Here is a 17,713-nt window from a genome sequence, read left to right as displayed (position 1 = left end):
AGGCTGATTTCTATAGAGGAAACAGATAGTTATCAAAGAACTACCCAAGAAAAAGGTACAGGCCTAGATGGTTTCACAGGAGAATTCTACCCAGACTTCAAAAACCAGTTAATTCCACTGTCCCAGAGCATTGTAAAGCAAGGATACTGTCTTAATATTTTTTATGAGTAAGGGTAACATTGATATGTAACCTGATAAAGACATTACAAAACAAAATTACGGCACCATTTGTGGAAGTCTGTCTTTTCTCCCATTGAATCATTTTGGTAACTTTGGTTACTACATTTGACTGTGTAAGTATGTGTCTGTTTCTGAACTCTGTTCTATTTCATTGATCTGTATGTCTGTCTTGACACCAATATCATGCTGTTTTGACTACTCTAACTTTATGGTAAGTTTGATTCAGGTAGCCCAAGTCCTCTACTGCTGCAGTCTTTGGCAGCAAGGGTTTAGGAATCTGGAGAAGGGGCTGTGATATAAATGGATACACTAGACAAGAAATATAAATTTGGAAGGCATGGGGAACCAGGCGGATCACTTCCCTCTAGTGGAGAAGCTCTCTGAATCTCCGGACTCAGGGCTTTTTATTTATTACAATACACATTTTTCCTTTAGCAAAGCAAAAACACATATCAAAGGTAAGGTTTGGTAAACAGTAAATGATTATCAGGTTAGGGCAGTGGTCGGCAAACCGAGGCCCATGAGCCACATGCGGCTCTTTGGCCCCTTGAGTGTGGCTTTTCCACAAAATACCACACGCGGGCACGCACGTACAGTGTGATTGCAACTTCGTGGCCCATGTGCAGAAGTCGGTTTTCGGCTCTCAAAAGAAATTTCAACCGTACTGTTGATATTTGGCTCTGTTGACTAATGAGTTTGCTGACCACTGGGTTAGGGGATCACCCTGAGCCATTCAGCCACCATTGTCTCGACAGAACAATGGGTGCATAGCTTTTAGCCCTTGCTAAAAGCCCACAGTCCATCAGCCTTCTGAAGGACTTGGGTAATTATGACATGCTGGTGTTAGCCTCCAGTACTCTACCTTGTTCTTTTTTTGTCAGGATTGTTTGGCTCTTCAAGTTTCTTTGCCTCTCCATATAAATTTCTTGTCAGCTTGTTATCTTTTCAAAAAGGCTTAAGATTTTTATTGGGATTGCATTTGAATCTTTGCCTCAATTAAGGTGAGGTATCATCTCAACAATATTGGAATCTCTCCAGTTCATGATTGTGGCATATCTCTCTATTTAGGTCATCTTTAATTTCTTTTATCAGTTTTATAGTTTTTATTGTATGTCATGTTCGTCCTGTGTTGCATTTTATTTCTAAGCATTTTAATGTGATTATAAATGGAGTTATTTTACTTTCTAATTGTTCATTGCTGACATATAGAAATATAGTTAGTTGACTTTTATGTATTGACCTTGAATCCTTACTAACATCACATATTTTTGACTAGGTGCTTTGTCAAAAATATGTGATGTTAGGATTTCTTAGAGTTTTCTAAGATCATATCATGTATATCTTGTGCTTTCTTTCTTTTTTTTCCCCCCCTTATGCTTACTTCAGTTTACTTCATTCTTTTATTTTTTTGAGTTGGAAATTTAATTCAACTAATATTCTTTCATTTTTATTGGTAAAAGTGTCTAGTGCTTATTCTTATCACTCCTTTAAATGTATCCTATAGATGATTTGTGTTTTCATTATTATTTTTTAGAAATTCTCTCACTTAAGTTTATATTTTCTTTTCATCCAAGAGTTGTTTAAATAGAAGATGTATTAATAGAAGATGCAGTTGTTTAATAGAAGGTGAAATTAATAGTTTGCGAGGGCTGTCATAACAAAATACCATAGACTGGGTGAATTAAACAACAGAAATTTATTTTCTTACAGTTCTGGAGGCTAGAAGTCTGAGATCCCGAGGCCTCTCTCCTTGGCTGACAGATGGTTGCCTTCCTGCTATGTCCTCGCATAGCCTTTTTTCTCTGCACATGTATTCCTGGTACCTCTCCCTCTTCTTATAAGGACACCAGTCATAATGGATTAGTTCCTATCCCTATAACTTCATTTAACCTTAGTTACCTTTTTAAAGCCCTATCTAAATACATTCTAAAGTACTGGGGGTTAAAACTTCAATGTGTGAATCTTGGGGAGACACAGTTCAGTCCACAAAGAAGGTTTTTGAATATTCAGGTGGGAGAGCTTGCTTTTTTATTTTTATTTTTTAATTAATAGTTTTATTGCATTGTGATCAGAGAGTATGGTTTCTATTATTTCTATTTTTGGAACACAATAACATTTTCTTTGTGACATAGTCGGGACTAAGATAAAGCAAGTGAGGGACACAGGGTGAAAAGTAAGGAGACACCCACTCATGTGTTGACACTGCCTTTGTAGGAGCCTTAGAGTGAGACTTCTTAAATTTTGCGCTTTGGGCACCTCATTGGTTTTGTCCCCAGTCTTGTATCTCTTTCATCTCAGTCCTATAATACATAATTGATTTTTGTGAGTGTTATGTAAGGACTAAAAAGAAAGTTCTCATTTATAAGAATATGAAGTTTGATATATACATCCAAATGATTTACTTATTAACTTATGTTTAAGTCTTCCATGTACTTATATTTTTGTCCACTTGATTTTTCTTGTTAAAGTCTCCTAATATTATTATTAATATGTTTGTATCTATGATTACTTTCATATCTTGTATTTTTTTTTTTTACTTCATAAAGGTGATTGCTTTATTATTTGGCATATAGGTAATCAGAGCAGTTACATCTTTATTGTGAATTGTGGCTTTAAGTATTTAAAAGTGCTTTTCTTTTTGTCACTTGTTTGCTTTTTTTGCTTGAATTCCACCTTGTCTGATATCATCATTACTCCAGTTTTCTTATTGTTTCCATTTGCCTGATTTGTGTTCTGATTATTAGTCTTTCTGAATCACTTTGTTTTTTTAAATGTGTCTTTTATGTTTAGCATATAGTTGGGTCTTGCTTTGGGCTAGATTAGAGATCTTTTTATTTTAATGGGTGAGTTAAGTCCATTCACATGCAGGGAGAGCCCATACTTACTACAAAGACTTCCATTCTAGAGCATGAGCTGGGATTTACAATTACTTTCCTATTTTTACTTACAGGTGCTTTAAAGTTTGAGCATTTTCTCTCTTCCATTGTGAAGGATGTGGTTCTGTGTGGCTTTATTTATTCTCCTTGCTTTTCTGTATTGTTTTAAAAGAGATATGGATAAAACAGAACTAAACATCTGTTATCTTCAGCCACCTAAAAGTCCCTTATATCTATTTTTTAAAATGTAAAAGCTTAATGACTTCCTAATTATGTAGATTAAAGTTGAGAGATTTTTAAATCTTATGTTCATTAAGTTGTAAGTTATGTTTTGGGACAAGGTTTTTGACTCTTATTACTCAGAAAAGAATTACCTCTGGCAGAGATACATGTATTATTTACAAAGGTAAGGTTTTATGAACCATTAATTTAAATGTTAGCTTCTAAATTCTAGAATCACAAATCTGTCATGGATTTTGAGAGCCAATCTTATTCTATCCTTTTAGCTGGGTACATTTTTCTAATTGTTCAGGACAGATAAGTTGTTTTATCTCTCCCTGACCATCTCCAGAAAGGAAAAAAAGAAGCCCCCCCTCCCCCACCCAGGAACGTCACTCTGATGTTTACTCCTATTTTCTGTTAGAATTTAAGTCTTTCTTTTGGTTTGGGCTTCTGTTGTCATAGTGATAAAATGTTCAGCATTCTGTCATTACTTGAAGACAATAAAGAACTTGACCCTTAGGTTTTTATTTGCTATATAAAACAGCTTTCATTCCTTTCAACATTCTTTAATATGAATCATTTTCTATTCCATTAGTCACTTTGATAATTTTTCTTTTATTTTTCTTTAGTTTCTTCAGATCATTTATAGTATGTAATTGACCCCAACTTATTTTTAAAATAAGGACATAGTATCCAACATAAAATGTAGCAGAAGAAACAAAAATTCACAAAATTTGAATGACTTTTAAAAGAAATGATTTACAGTTGGGTGTTTTTCCCATGACAGCTCTGATTTTCTGATTTATAAGGAACTACATCAACCAGGTCTATTTTTATCATTCATTAAAATAAACATAATTGTAGCTTGTCATATTTAGAATCTGTGATAGTCAGAAAGAGATTACCTGTGGAGAAAAAGGTATTGCTAAGGAAATGAAAGTCTAAATTATATAAAGCAAAAATATCCATTTATTTACAAACAACAAACATCCATGATAAGTAGGATTAATCCTCCTTTGGCAGATGCTATAAATTATTAATTACAGCTCTAGCCGGTTTGGCTCAGTGGATAGAGCATTGGCCCTCAGAATGAAGGGTCTCAGGTTTGATTTTGGTCAAGGGCACGTACCTCAGTTGCAGGCTCAATCCCTGGCCCCAGTCAGGGCCCTTGCAGGAGGCAACCAATCGATGTCTCTCTCTCACACATCGATGTTTCTCTCTCTCTGTCTCTCCCCCTCTCTTCCACTCTCTCTAAAAATAGTGGAAAATATCCTTGGATGAGGATTAACAATACATACATACATACATACATACATATTAATTAAACTAGGGGCCCGGTGCATGAAATTCGTGCACTGGGGGCGGGGGGAAATCCCTCAGCCCAGCCTGCCCCCTCTCACATACTGGAAGCCCTCAGGGATGTCCTATTAACGGCTTAGGCCCGCTCCCTGTGGGGAACGGGCCTAAGCTGAAGTCTGGCCTCCCTTTGTGGGAGGCAAATGGGCTGATCAGAAGAAGGCACCAGCCCCATCACCCTGCTGCTGCAGCCACTGCCAGTCACCACAGCCACCAAGGTGTTTTCATCAACACGGACTCTAGTCCCTTCACCATGAAAAAATGACAACTTTCTTTAGGCATTTTCTAGATGTGTCTTTCATAGAATATGACATTTCTTTTCTTTCTTTCTTTTTCATCCTCACCTGAGGATATGTTTCCATTGATTTTTAGAGAATGTGGAAGAGAAAGGGAAAGACAGAGAGAAACATCAAAGTGAGAGGAGCACTTTGATTGGTTGCTTCCTGCATGAGCCCTGACCTGGGCCCCAGCCAGGGAGGAGCCTGCAACCTAGGTACATGCCCTTGATCAGAATCGAACCCGGACCCTGCTGAGCCAAACTGGCTAGGGCAGGATATGACATTTCTTAGCCCTCCAGCAGTGGCCCTTCATTTTTTCTCCAGGAGTGTGGTGGAAAAACCCTAGATCACCTTTTTGGATTCTTATACCCAAGTTACTAAGAATATTACCTGTGGCATACAGGGAGCTTAGCCAATGAGCGGTCAGAAAAGGTGTTTCCTCTGTAGTTCACTCCGATCACTGATTGCCTCCGATCTCCGGCTCCGCCCCTTCCAAGGCCTAAAGCCTCAGAGCCTGGGCAGGGGCCCCCCCCAGCTCCCTCTGATCGCTGGCTCCGCCTCTGCCCAGGACCAAAGCCTCTGGCTGAAGCTTGGGGCCTAGGCAGGGGCCCCCAAGCTTCCTCCAATTACTGGCTCCACCCCTGCAAAGGCCTAAAGTCTCGGGGCCTGAGCAGGGGACCCCAGCTCCCTCCAATCACCAACTCCACCCCTGCCCAGGATCCCCCTGGCTCAGGCCCTTCCCAGGTTGCTCAGGACCCACGCAGTGCCTACCTCGGAGTGACCTAGGTACCGAGAAAGTTCTTGGGACCCAGGCTGCTGGGCGCCTACATATGCAAATTAACCTCCATCTTTGTTGGGTTAATTTGCATACTCATTCTGATTGGCTGTGGGCATAGCGGAGGTATGGTCAATTTACATGTTTGTCTATTATTAGGTACTAGAGGCCCAGTGCACGAAATTCGTGCATGGGGGGGGTTGTTCCTCAGCCCAGCCTGCACCCTCTTCAATCTGGAACCCCTTGAGGGATGACCGACTGCCCATTTAAGGCCCGATCCCAGGGCCTTAAAGGGCAGTTGGACATCCCTCTCACAATCTAGGACTGCTGGCTCCCAACAACTCGCCTGCCTGCCAGCCTGGTCACCCCCTAACCACTCCCCTGCCAGCCTGATTGATGCCTAACTGCCCCCCCTGCCAGCCTGTTTGCCCCTAACTGCCCTTCCCTGCAGGCCTTGTCACCCCTAACTGCCCTCCCCTGCAGGCCTGGTCCCCCCTCAACTGCCCTCTCCTGTAGGCCTGGTTCCCCCCCCCCCAACTGCCCTCCCCTGCAGGCCTGGGTCCCCCACAACTGCCCTCCCCTGCTGACCTGGTCTCCCCCAATTTCCCTCCTCTGCCAGCCTGGTCACCCCCAACTGCCCTCCTCTGCTGGCCTGGTCCCCCCCAACTATCCTCCCCTACAGGCATGATCATTCACAACTGCCCTCCCCTGCAGGCCTGGTCCCCCCTCAACTGCCCTCTCCTGTAGGCCTGGTCCCCCCCCCCAACTGCCCTCCCCTGCAGGCCTGGGTCCCCCACAACTGCCCTCCCCTGCTGACCTGGTCTCCCCCAATTTCCCTCCTCTGCCAGCCTGGTCACCCCCAACTGCCCTCCTCTGCTGGCCTGGTCCCCCCCAACTATCCTCCCCTACAGGCATGATCATTCACAACTGCCCTCCCCTGCAGGCCTGGTCCCCCCCAACTACCCTCCCCTGCTGGCCTGATCGCCCGCAATTGCCCTCCTCTGCTGGCCATCTTGTGGCAGCCATCTTGTGTGTTGGAGTGACAGTCAATTTGCATATTGCTCTTTTATTAGATAGGATGATACCAGTCTCTTGTTTTCATTAAAGTGGTTTCTTCACCACTAATCTGAATAATAAAATTATTATTCTAACAGTAGCCTGCATTTCACAAGACTGCCCCACCTTACAATGAGTTTGTAAAATTTGTAAAGTTACCTGTAAATTAAAGACATGTAAAAATGACGGGATTTTAAATAAGATAATCTAGTCAATTTCTGGTTATGACAGTAACCCAGCCCCAATTAACTGAAGCAAAAAAGGGGCTTTATTAGCTACTGAAACTGTAGAAAGGACAAGGATTATGCTGGTCTCATGGACGCCTAGGAACTCAGATATGGTCAGATGAGAGTGGCTTCTCTCCTGAGGTCTGAGGTCTTCCTCCTCTCTACTAACTTGCATGTTTGCCTTTCTCCTGCTGCTTTCTCTGTGGGGTCAAGTCTATATTTTGAGTTCAAAGAAGACAGAATTTTTACTTGATGAATCAAGTTAGAAACATCTAGAAAAGGATTTGGGTCTGGTTTACATACCCACCCCTGGGCTAGTAATACAATAGCTACAAATAGCTAGTAATACAATAGCTATTTAAATCTAATTTTAAATTAATTAAAAATTTAAGAAATTATTTACACTAGCCACATTTCAAATATGCAACATATTGAGTGGTGCACATTATAGAACATTTTCACTATTAAAGAAAGCTCAGCCTGGCTGTTGTGGCTCAGTGGTTGAGCATTGACCAGGAGGTCACAGTTCATTGACCATGAACCAGGAGGTCACGGTTCAATTCCCAGTCAGGGCATATTCCTGGGTTTCAGGCTCGATCCCTGATCATTCAGGAGGCAGCCAGTCAGTGATTCTCATCATTGATGTTTCTATCTCTCTCTCCTCCTTTCCTCTCTGAATTCAATAAAAATATATTTTAAACAAAGCAAGAAAGAAAGCTCAGATAGCATGGTTGGACCGTAAACTCCTTAAGAATACAGATATATTTGCGACATTGTGCCCAGCATTTGTAGGAACTCAGTAAACATTTGTTGAACGTTGAAATGATGCATATCAGCTGCCTGCCACAGAAAACATAGGCAATAATGATCACAATTGGCTATCCCATACTTTGCAGAGAACTTGGAAGAAGTCCATCTCACTGTTATTCCAAATGTTTCCATTTATAACTTTTCCACAGCTGTATTCTCTGTTGTATCTTGGCTGGCCAGTCTACCTACTATTTCTACTTCCATTTTTTCCAAAACTACTTTTGAAATGTCAAGTACTTGATCACATACTTTCTCATTCCCCAACTTACTCATCCTTCACCTTTTGACTACTCGTACCACCAGCTCTTTAAAGCTCTCCTCTTAACAATTTTTGCTGTAACCTCTGAAATCCCTGTTCCATTGCAATAAATTTTTTACAATATCCACATTTTTCTAAACACCCCCTACTGAAACCTGACTTTGTCCTGATGGCATATTACCTGGCAACCTTTTTTTTTGTTTTTAATCCTCACTGTAGGATATGCTTTCATTGATTTCTAGACAGAGGGAAGGAGGAAGGGAGGGAGGGAGGGAGGGAGGGAGGGAGGGAGGGGGGAGGGAGGGAGAGAGAGAGAGAGAGAGAGAGAGAGAGAGAGAGAGAGAGAGAGAGAGAGAAGGAGAGGAGAGAGAGATCATTTGCCTCCTCTATGTACCCTGACAGAATGAACACGAAACCTAAGTATGTGCCCTGATTAGGAATCACACCCATAAACTTTTGGTGAATAGGTCGATACTCCAACCAACTGAGCCACCTGGCCAGGGCTTCCTTACTCTCTCCTGCAACTAAGGACCAAAAAAGGGAATCAGTATTTCTGAACCCCACTGTTTTTAGACCATTGACTAACTTTGGTTAAAATAGTTTATCCTTTGATAGTCGTTGCGTCCATCTTACCCTATCTATCTTTCTGTCCATTTACAGACCTACAGGATATTCCCCAGCAGTCACTGAGGACCTTGTCTTCTGGCTCAGCTTTTTTCTATTTTCTATCCTTTGCTTTCATTCTTAGTACATCTGTATTGTTGACACATCCAACACATTCGCTTTATAGTCTATTTTATGTTCACTCTGGAATTCGGTTTTTTAAAATCCTCACCCAAGGATATTTTTTTCCATTGATCTTTAGAAAGTGGAAGGGAGGGAGGAAGGCTGAGAGAGAGAGAAACATGTGAGAGAGACACTTCAACTGGTTGCCTCTCTCCCGTGCCCTGATGGGCTGGGATCAAACCTGCAACTGAGTTACCTGCCCATGATGGGAAGAAAATCCTTAGGTCCATGGACCGATGCTCTAACCACTGAGAAACCAGCCAGGTTGAATTCTCTATCTTTATTCTACCTTAGTAGCCCTACACTTAGCCATCATACCTTGTCATCACTTAGAATTGATCACTTTAAAAACAATTTGTCTTCTATTATTTACTCTATTCTCACTGAAGATATTGAAACTGGTAGTTCTTGTACATTTGTGTTTTGTTTTGATTTCCTTCTTCCAGTCTGTTAGGTTGGCTACCTTGTCTCTCAGTGGAAACTCTTTGTCCACTGTTCTACTGTGCTCTCATTTGTACCTGAGCAAAGATGTCTGGATCTGAATTCTTTCAGCTTTTCACTATCTGAAAACTTCTGTATCTTCGTCATTCTCTCTTCCCTTTCTGTTTTTGTGAAGATATCCTTTCTCCCTTTGCTTCCAAAATACAGTGTTTTATCCCACCCTCTTGATTTGCTCTGTCTTCCTTCATTAGTTGTCCTCTTTGCTTAAATCATTAATTTCTCTACCTTAGACTCTTATTTTGTCTTCAGGATCCATTTCAAATTGCATTTTTCTTATGTAGCCTTTATTGATCTAATGAGAATTAAGTGTACTTTCTTCTGTACTTTGTATTTCTGTTATAAAAATTATTATTTTGTTGTCATTGTTAATTCTTACCCAAGGATATTTTTCCATTAATTTTTAGAGTGGAAGGGAGAGAGAGAGACAGAGAGAAACACTGATGTGAGAGAGACACATTGATTGGTTGCCTCCTGCATGTGCCTGGACCAGGGCCGTGGATTGAGCCTGCAACCGAGGTATGTGCCCATGATCAGAATTGAACCCTGGACTCTTCAATCTGCAGGCTGACGCTCCATCCACTGAGCCAAACAGGCTAGGGCTAAAGATTATTTTATTTTGATTAATTATAACACACTTTGAATATTTAAACCTTCTAATCAAGAAATACTATACTTTAGCCATAGCCAGTTTTGCTCAGTGGATAGAACGTCGGCCTGCAGTCTAAAGGGTCCCAGGTTTGATTCTGGTCAAGGACACATGCCCTGGTAATGGGCTTGATCCCCAGTAGGGGGAGTGCAGAAGGCAGCCAATCAATGATTCTCTTTTATCATTGATGTTTCTCTCCCTCTCCCTTCCTCTCTGAAATCAATAAAAATATAAAAAAAGGAAATACTGTACTTTATTTCTAAATCTGTAGCATTGTGAAATAATATGTTTTTAACTCTTTCATTATTGTGATTTTTAGATCATTGAACATATTTCTAAACCCTGATTATTTCTATTCAAGTTACTTTTTGTTAAATTTCATTAACCCTTAGAATTCTAACTGTAATGATGTTAAGTTAAATCATGGACTAGTTTTCTCCTCTAATAGCATATTAATAACAAGTGCTGGTGAGGATGTAGAGAAAAGGGAACCCTAGTACCCTGCTGGTGGGAATGCAGATTGGTGTAGCCACTATGGAACAGTGTGGAATTTACTCAAAAACTTAAAAATGGAACTACTGTTTGACCCAGTGATCCCACTTCTAGGAATTTATCCTAAGAAGTTTGAAACACTCATCAGAAAGAATATTTGCACCCCTATGTTCATAGCAGCACTATTTACAATAGCTAAGATCTGGAACCAACCCAAGTGCCCACTAGTAGACGAGTGGATAAAACAGCTGTGGCACATTTACACCATGGAATACTATGCGGCTGTAAAAAAGAAGGATCTCTTACCCTTTGAGATAGCATGGAGGGACCTGGAGTGTATTATGCTGAGTGAAACAAGCTAGTCAGAGAAAGACAAATATCACATGATCTCACTTATAAGTGGAATCTAATGAATATAATAAACTGGTAAACAAAATAGTTCCAGAGACATGGAGGCATGGAACAGACTGACATATCTCAGAGGGGAGCTGGGTGGGGGATGGAGTTAGGGGAGGAGATGGGAAAAGATTAACCAAAGAACTCATATACATATATGCATAACCAATGAACACAGAGAATAGTGTGGTGAAGGCCTGGGATGGGGCAGGAGCTACGAGGAGGGAGATGAAGGGGAAGGGAAATTAGGAGATATCTGTAATACTATCAACAATAAAAATTTAGAAATCTCTTATCAGTTGTAGATTATAACCCAGGACTGCTTCAGCAAAGCCAGCTGAAGAAAACTTTGTGTATTGTTTCTTGATAGGTACTTGTTTGTTGACATTTTTATTCTTTACGCCTGTGTTCCTTCTTTGCTTCCTATTTCTTGTTTTTACAGAAGATGCTTTATCATTTCTTGCATTGCTGGTTTGGTGGTAATAAACTCCCTTAGTTCTTTTTTGTCTGTGAAGCTCCTGATTTCACCCTCAATTTTGATAGAGAGCCTTGCTGGGTACAGTATTCATGGATTCAGACCTTTGCTTTGCATGAATTTGTATAGTACATTCCATTCCCTTCTGGCCTGATGTGTTTCTGTTAAGAAATCAGTCGCTAATCTGATGGGGGATCCTTTGTAGGTAACTTTCTGTCTCTCTCTGGCCGTTTTTAAGATTCTTACTTTGTTGTTGGTGTTTGCCAATTTAATTATAATGTGCCTTGGTGTCGGTCTTTTGGGGTTCATTTTGCTTGGGACTCTGTGAGCTTCTTGGATTTGTGTGAGTTTTTTCTTCCCTATATCAGGGAAGTTTTCTGTCATTATTTCTTCAAACAGGTTTTCTATTCCTTGCTCAGTTTCCTGTCCTGGCACCCCTATTATGCGGATGTTGTTTCGTTTCATGTTGTCCCAAAGTTCCCTTAGGCTCTCCTCCTGGTTTTTAATTTTTTTTTTTCTAGATGTTACTCTGGGTATTTTTTCCTACCTTATCTTCTAGCTCACTGATGTGGTCCTCTGCTTCTTCTAGTCTACCGTTGATGCTTTCTATTGAGTTTTTTATTGCAGCCATGTCATTTTTCATTTCTTCTTGGTTCTTCATTTCTTCTTGGTTCTTAGACATATTGTTGAATTTATCTTCCAACCTTTTCAGTGACCCTATGACCATTTCTCTGAATTCTTTCTCTGACAGGTTGCTTGCCTCCATTTCGTTTACTTCCTTTTCTGGTGATGCCTCCTTTTCTTTCATAGGTGGGCTATTTCTTTGTCTCCCCATGATCTCTCTTCTCTGGGTGTCTGGTTATGTAGCTTTCTCTCTCCTTTCCCTTAGGTGAAATCTGACCTTTCTGTGAGAAGGTGCAGAGCTTGTCCAAGTCCACATACTCATGCTGCTTGAAGTCCGGTTTTCCTCCACTTAATTTTTCTTTAAACATAAATCTTATAAGCTCCTTGGAATATCTTCAACACCATTTTCACAGATCCTGGCAATTAGTAGGTGGAGGCAGGGGGAAGTGTGACACAGTGGTTCAGAGCTTGGACCATATGCTTACTCTGGGCCTCCTCTTCCTCATCCTTCTGGGCTGCAGCTCCTCTGGAGGAGTGAAGGGTTGCAACCCTGCCTCAGGTGCTCAGATTTTAAGACCTGCGCCTGTGAGATGCGATCCAAGTTTTGGCATTGACCAGCAATGGCTCCTGGTGTCTAGGGGCCACTTGTGTATTGTTTTTTATATTCTACCATAGTGGTGATGTTCTTACTCCTTTTTGTCTTAATAGTCAAGTGCTCTTTGGCATTGGTGTCATTGGCTTCAGTTTTTGGATGTAGGGCTTAGTTGTTTCTCTTAATATCTACATAACTTATTTAGAAAGCATTTAGGCTACAAATGGTTGTGTAACTGGGTCTTGTTCCTATTGATTTATCAAGTATATACAAAATCTCTACAGAGCTAAAATAATTTGGGGCCTAACTTTTCTAACTTTGGACCTGGGCTAGGACCCACATTTTTTTCTCCTTTATTTTCATCTCCATGGTTTTGTAGAAAGAAACCTTCTTTAACTCATAATCTAGCATTAACTTTTAAGGAGAGAAATGCATAGAAAGTTTGAGAGAGTAATAAATTTGCTAATATTACCAAATAGCGTGACTAGTACTGTCAAAGGAGCAAAGCAAGAGAAAGACTGGCCCTTTTCCTTTAGATCAAGTATGTCAAACTCACGGCTGGCAGGCCACATGTTTGACATGCTTGCTTTAGATCCATTGTTTTCATAATTTGTATGTAAATATCTCAGAAAGCAGTGGGTCTAGTGGTTTCTTCCATGTCATATTGTCCAGTCATTTTACACATTTAATCTTCTAATCCAGGATTTAGGTTAGTTCATTCAATCCATCAGCAAACATTTATTGAATTTTTATCATTGTTTAAAGCACAGCCCTGGGCCTTTGAGAATGTTGCGTTCCCAATCAGCAGTTCTAATTGGATTGATAAATATTGATAATGCCAAACTAGAAGTAAGTACCAAATGAATTATATTTGAAATAAGTGTTTGAAGGGTTTTTAAAATGGAGAGGTTGAGGGCCTATCCTTCAAACCTAATTAGCATAAAGTCTTTCTCATGAGGTTAGTCATTTGGTCACCAGAGATGTTCTGAGAACATATACCTTTTGAAGAGGATACAAATTGTGTGTTTATTCATCTCAGGAATGAAAACACAGTATATTTAATATAATACAGCATGTTGTCCTGTACTAGACATTTCCTTTTAAATCAGTAAAATTGCCACATAATGAAGTGGGAGAGGGGGACACTAACTTGGATGTTGGAAAACCTGGGTTCTTTGACTTGGTAGCTATGTCATTTGGCCTAACTTGGTTAAACTTCAATCTTTTTATCTGTAAAATTGGGATAATAAAGATGACTCTGCTTATGCTCATAGATTTATTGTGAGAAATTACTACAATTAAAACTGGCCAACCTTAATTAAATGCCTGTTATATTATGACATGGTGGTCATTAGGATACCTAGCAGAGTGAAAGTGAAGTAGCAGTGCAGCAGAAGACATTTTGTAAATTGTCAGTTACTATCTGGTTGTAAAGTGGCTTCTCCTAAACTGGACTGCTTTCTGGTGGCTTAGCAACACATTGTACACTCTTCCACCAAAGGCAGCGCAGGCTGTTCCCTTTGTTCATTAAAATATGCCCATCAGGTTTTAATTTTCACATCTTCCTAGACAGACCTGATTTCTCCTCTTCTCTATAACAATAATTTTTTTCATAGCAAAAGCAGAAATTTATGTTAAATTTTAGTTATATGTGAACACAATTTGGCTGCCTGAAGTCAAAATCTTTTATCATTTATCTACCAGATTTCACAATGTCTACTGTTAATAAAGGCACTTGGTAAAATGATCACCTAATTCAGTGAAATATGTGAACTGTGGATCCTTAATAATGTCTTTTATTGTGTTTGATTTTCAGGTTAAAACTTCAACAACAAATTGTGAATATTGAAAATGCAGAGAAAGAGAAAAATGAAAATTCTGACCTGAAACAGGTATGCTATTTAGCAAACATTTTGCTTTATTTTTTTAAGGGCTTTTAAAAATCTATGTCTTGAAGCTTATTTCATTTCAGGGTGTCCTCAAGGGCACATCAACTGGGTGGGGTATTTGTGAGGGAAGATGTTTAGTATCCTCTGCTGCTTTTATACTCTACTAAATTTGTTTAGTGGCCTTAACATTTATCTCCTTCTCTTTTAAGCAAATCAGTAATTTGCAGATCCAAGTGACCTCATTTACACAGTCAGAGAATGAATTGCTGAATTCAAACCAAATACTGAAGGAAATGGTGGAGAGGTTAAAACAGGAGTGCCGAAATTTAAGAAGCCAAGCTGAAAAAGCACAACTAGAAGTTGAAAAGTAGAGTTGTTGTTTTTTTATGTACAACTATTTCTTCCCCCCCCCCCTGCTATATTATATATAGTTATTTCAATGATGATTCCATGTTGAATGTGTTTTGGGAACTAGTTACAAACACCCTTTGACAATATACAGTGGTCTGAGATAATGCGTTTTCTATTTCTAGAGAATGAACTTTATGGACTTTTGAATTCTTTTAATAATAATAAAAAAAGACATTTATGGAAAAAGGCCTTTTAAATTTCTCCCTGACCATACTATTCTGAAAACTCTCAAAGAAAAACGTCTTTATTCATTGAGTTAACCAATATATTTTTTACTTCAAATATCTAAATTAGTCTTCTGAATGCCACATAGGTAGTAAGTTTGATTTTACTTGGGATAATATCTGTTTAATCCTAAGAGTTAATGTCCATGTTTTGCCTACATTCTTCTGACAGGACATTGGAAGAGAAACAGATCCAGTGGCTGGAAGAAAAGCAAAAGCTTCATGAACGTATCACAGACCGAGAAGAAAAGTATAATCAAGCTAAAGAGAAACTGCAGCGAGCTGCAATTGCCCAGAAAAAGGCAAGTGATTCTTATTAGAGTGATTTCTACAGAGTAAAACATAATTAACTATTTTAGGAGAATAAAATGTACAATGAAAACTGAGATTTTATTGGCTTAGTACTTAAATATGACATTTTACTTTCAACCTTCCAGAGATAAATTGGGAAAATCCAAATGGCTCAACAGATTTATTTCTAAATTTTGTGTACAGGTCAGTTTTTCAGAGCCAACATGCATTTTTTCACAGACTGTTTTTCAGTGATCAAGTTTCTAGACCAGCCCACACAAGTCTTATTTAACTCATTCTCCCTGTCGCAGCTTAACTAATACTTGTAATACTGCTTTTGTGGTTAAAATGCTTTTTTGTTTCCAACTCAGGAATATAGGAGCAAGGACCTAGAACCCCCCCTGGCTTCTGAAACAGCCATGATAGTTCCGACAGCCACCCTCCTTTTAAGCTTCCATTTTGCAGGCCTATTTTCCCCAGAACCTAATAAATTTATTTTCTTATAAATAGTCCAGGGCATCCTGGAAGTAATGCAGTCAGATCATTCACCTAAGGCAGTGGTTTCAACTTTTTTCTACTTCAACAAACCCGAGGAGTGTAGCATGACCCCTTTAGTAACCATGACTCACTGTGGCAGTGATTTAGTAGTTATTTTAACAAAATTGTTGCATGTATGTTGGGATTGGGGTTGATTTGACATATCTCCATTTGATAAGTTCCCTTAGTCATGGCATTTGCTTTGGGAGGTAAGAAGGTCTGAGATGAGAGCAAGGTGCTTGTAGGCATAGCCACACCAGTGTCAATATCTGAAAGGTTAGCTGTTCACATTTGCATAAGAGAAGAGAACTATATAGTATTTACATATTTTGATTGAGAAACCCAATGACACAGTTCCTAGTCACCTACTTATGTATTAAGTATAACTGCCAAATGCCTTCTGATAGTTATAACATGAGAAGTCTAAAAGTTATTACTTCCCTCTGTTTGTGGTTTCTGAGTATTGCTATTTTCTAACCATAATACTAAAAGTAGTGTGATACTGAGATTAGAAAACAGCATTTACAAATGGGAATTCCAGTGTTTTATATTCAAATATAAAGACTTGTGTTGTTGTTTTTCCCTTTGTATATCACTTTTTTTTTTTCTTTAAGGTCATGGAAGTACTGTGCATCATATGGATATTGCTGGGGTTTCAGTGCAGTTTATTATGGCTTGGGATGATCTTAGAAAGTATTTATGCTTTCTTGTACTATTTGAAGCCTAGAAGCCTCTGAAGCCAGATGTTAGCTGGAAATCACTAGAAATTATAAGAGCTGATTTGATCTTTCACAGATAAATTTTGTGTTGAGGTTTTAGAGAAAAGTATTTTAGAGATCAGGTTCTAATTGAGGTTAGTTTGGGTTGACTTCTTTTAGAGCAAAAGTGACATCCAGTGGTGAGAGAGATTATCAACTAATTGCAGGTATACCAGAAAGAGAGGAGGAGGTGATATTTAAGAAGCCTGCAAAATAACTCTTTCATTAATATTATGACCTTGTATGAATTATTTTTCTACTGTAATGCCTGTCAAGTAATGGTTGTGAACATAATACATATCCATTTCACTTTTCAAAATGTATGGATTATGGTTTGAAGTCATAGAAATTATTAAGCTCAACTGAGTGAATAATTATGACCCAGAATTGTTCCATCACGTGGGACACTGCCCTAAAGACTGACAACTTTTAAGTAGATACAATTTTAGGGCTGGGAGGACTTTAGCACTTAGAGATAATAGTTTTTACAGATTAGGAAACTGAAGTGGTAGGTAGCCAAAATCACTTGACTGTTAGAATCATGGCCATGACTAAAACCTACATCTTTCTATTCACAAGCCTGTGCTCTTTTTGTACTGTTACTCTTTTAATTTCCCACTTTATTTTATTCCAAATGCTTTAATTTTCTCTTATTGGTAGCCATAATACACATAAGTATTATTTTCTGGTCAGAATAATCACTAGAAAAATAATTTAACTCAAACCCTATACTGCTTCTATATGAAAATTTTGGCTATAAGATTAAATAAATATAATTCATAAAAGTGCAACAGACTTTGTGGATGCTTTAACTGACACAAATTGTAAGTTTCTTATGCATTAAGACTAAAACAAGTCACAAAATATTAACTCCAGGGCAGAAATCATAATCCTTTAGAGTTACTTTTCTGAAAGAGGTTCTTAAAGCTGGGGAATAGCAGCTTTATTTTCCCCCAGGCTGGTTAAGATGGCTCACTGTTTTTGTGATTCCAACCTCCTAAGCACAAGATTGTGTCATTTCTGATAAGTGTTTCTGGTAGTCTTTGGGTAAT

At 39.1% G+C, this 17,713-nt stretch overlaps 1 protein-coding gene across 6 annotated transcripts in view; it reads left to right on the top strand.

Annotated features, from left to right (window-relative positions):
* The window catches only part of CEP83 (centrosomal protein 83), a 142,595-nt gene that overhangs the window by 86,068 nt on the left and 38,814 nt on the right, over nucleotides 1-17,713 (top strand). For 5 of the 6 annotated variants that reach the window (XR_013813636.1, XR_013813637.1, XR_013813638.1 and 2 more), the window contains exons 11-13: nucleotides 14,368-14,443; nucleotides 14,650-14,807; nucleotides 15,248-15,377. Coding sequence is in view for 2 of the 6 variants with exons in the window: in XM_079773941.1 (XP_079630067.1) it covers nucleotides 14,368-14,443; nucleotides 14,650-14,807; nucleotides 15,248-15,377 (364 nt within the window). In the remaining 4 variants the exon portion in view is untranslated. Of the gene's footprint in view, nucleotides 1-14,367; nucleotides 14,444-14,649; nucleotides 14,808-15,247; nucleotides 15,378-17,713 lie in introns of those variants that run through there. The other variant, XR_013813639.1, reaches the window with a different exon arrangement.

Source organism: Cnephaeus nilssonii (assembly GCF_951640355.1).
Source record: "Cnephaeus nilssonii genome assembly, chromosome: 6".
Lineage (NCBI taxonomy): Eukaryota > Metazoa > Chordata > Mammalia > Chiroptera > Vespertilionidae > Cnephaeus > Cnephaeus nilssonii.
This window is presented reverse-complemented; position numbering and strand designations above follow the sequence as displayed.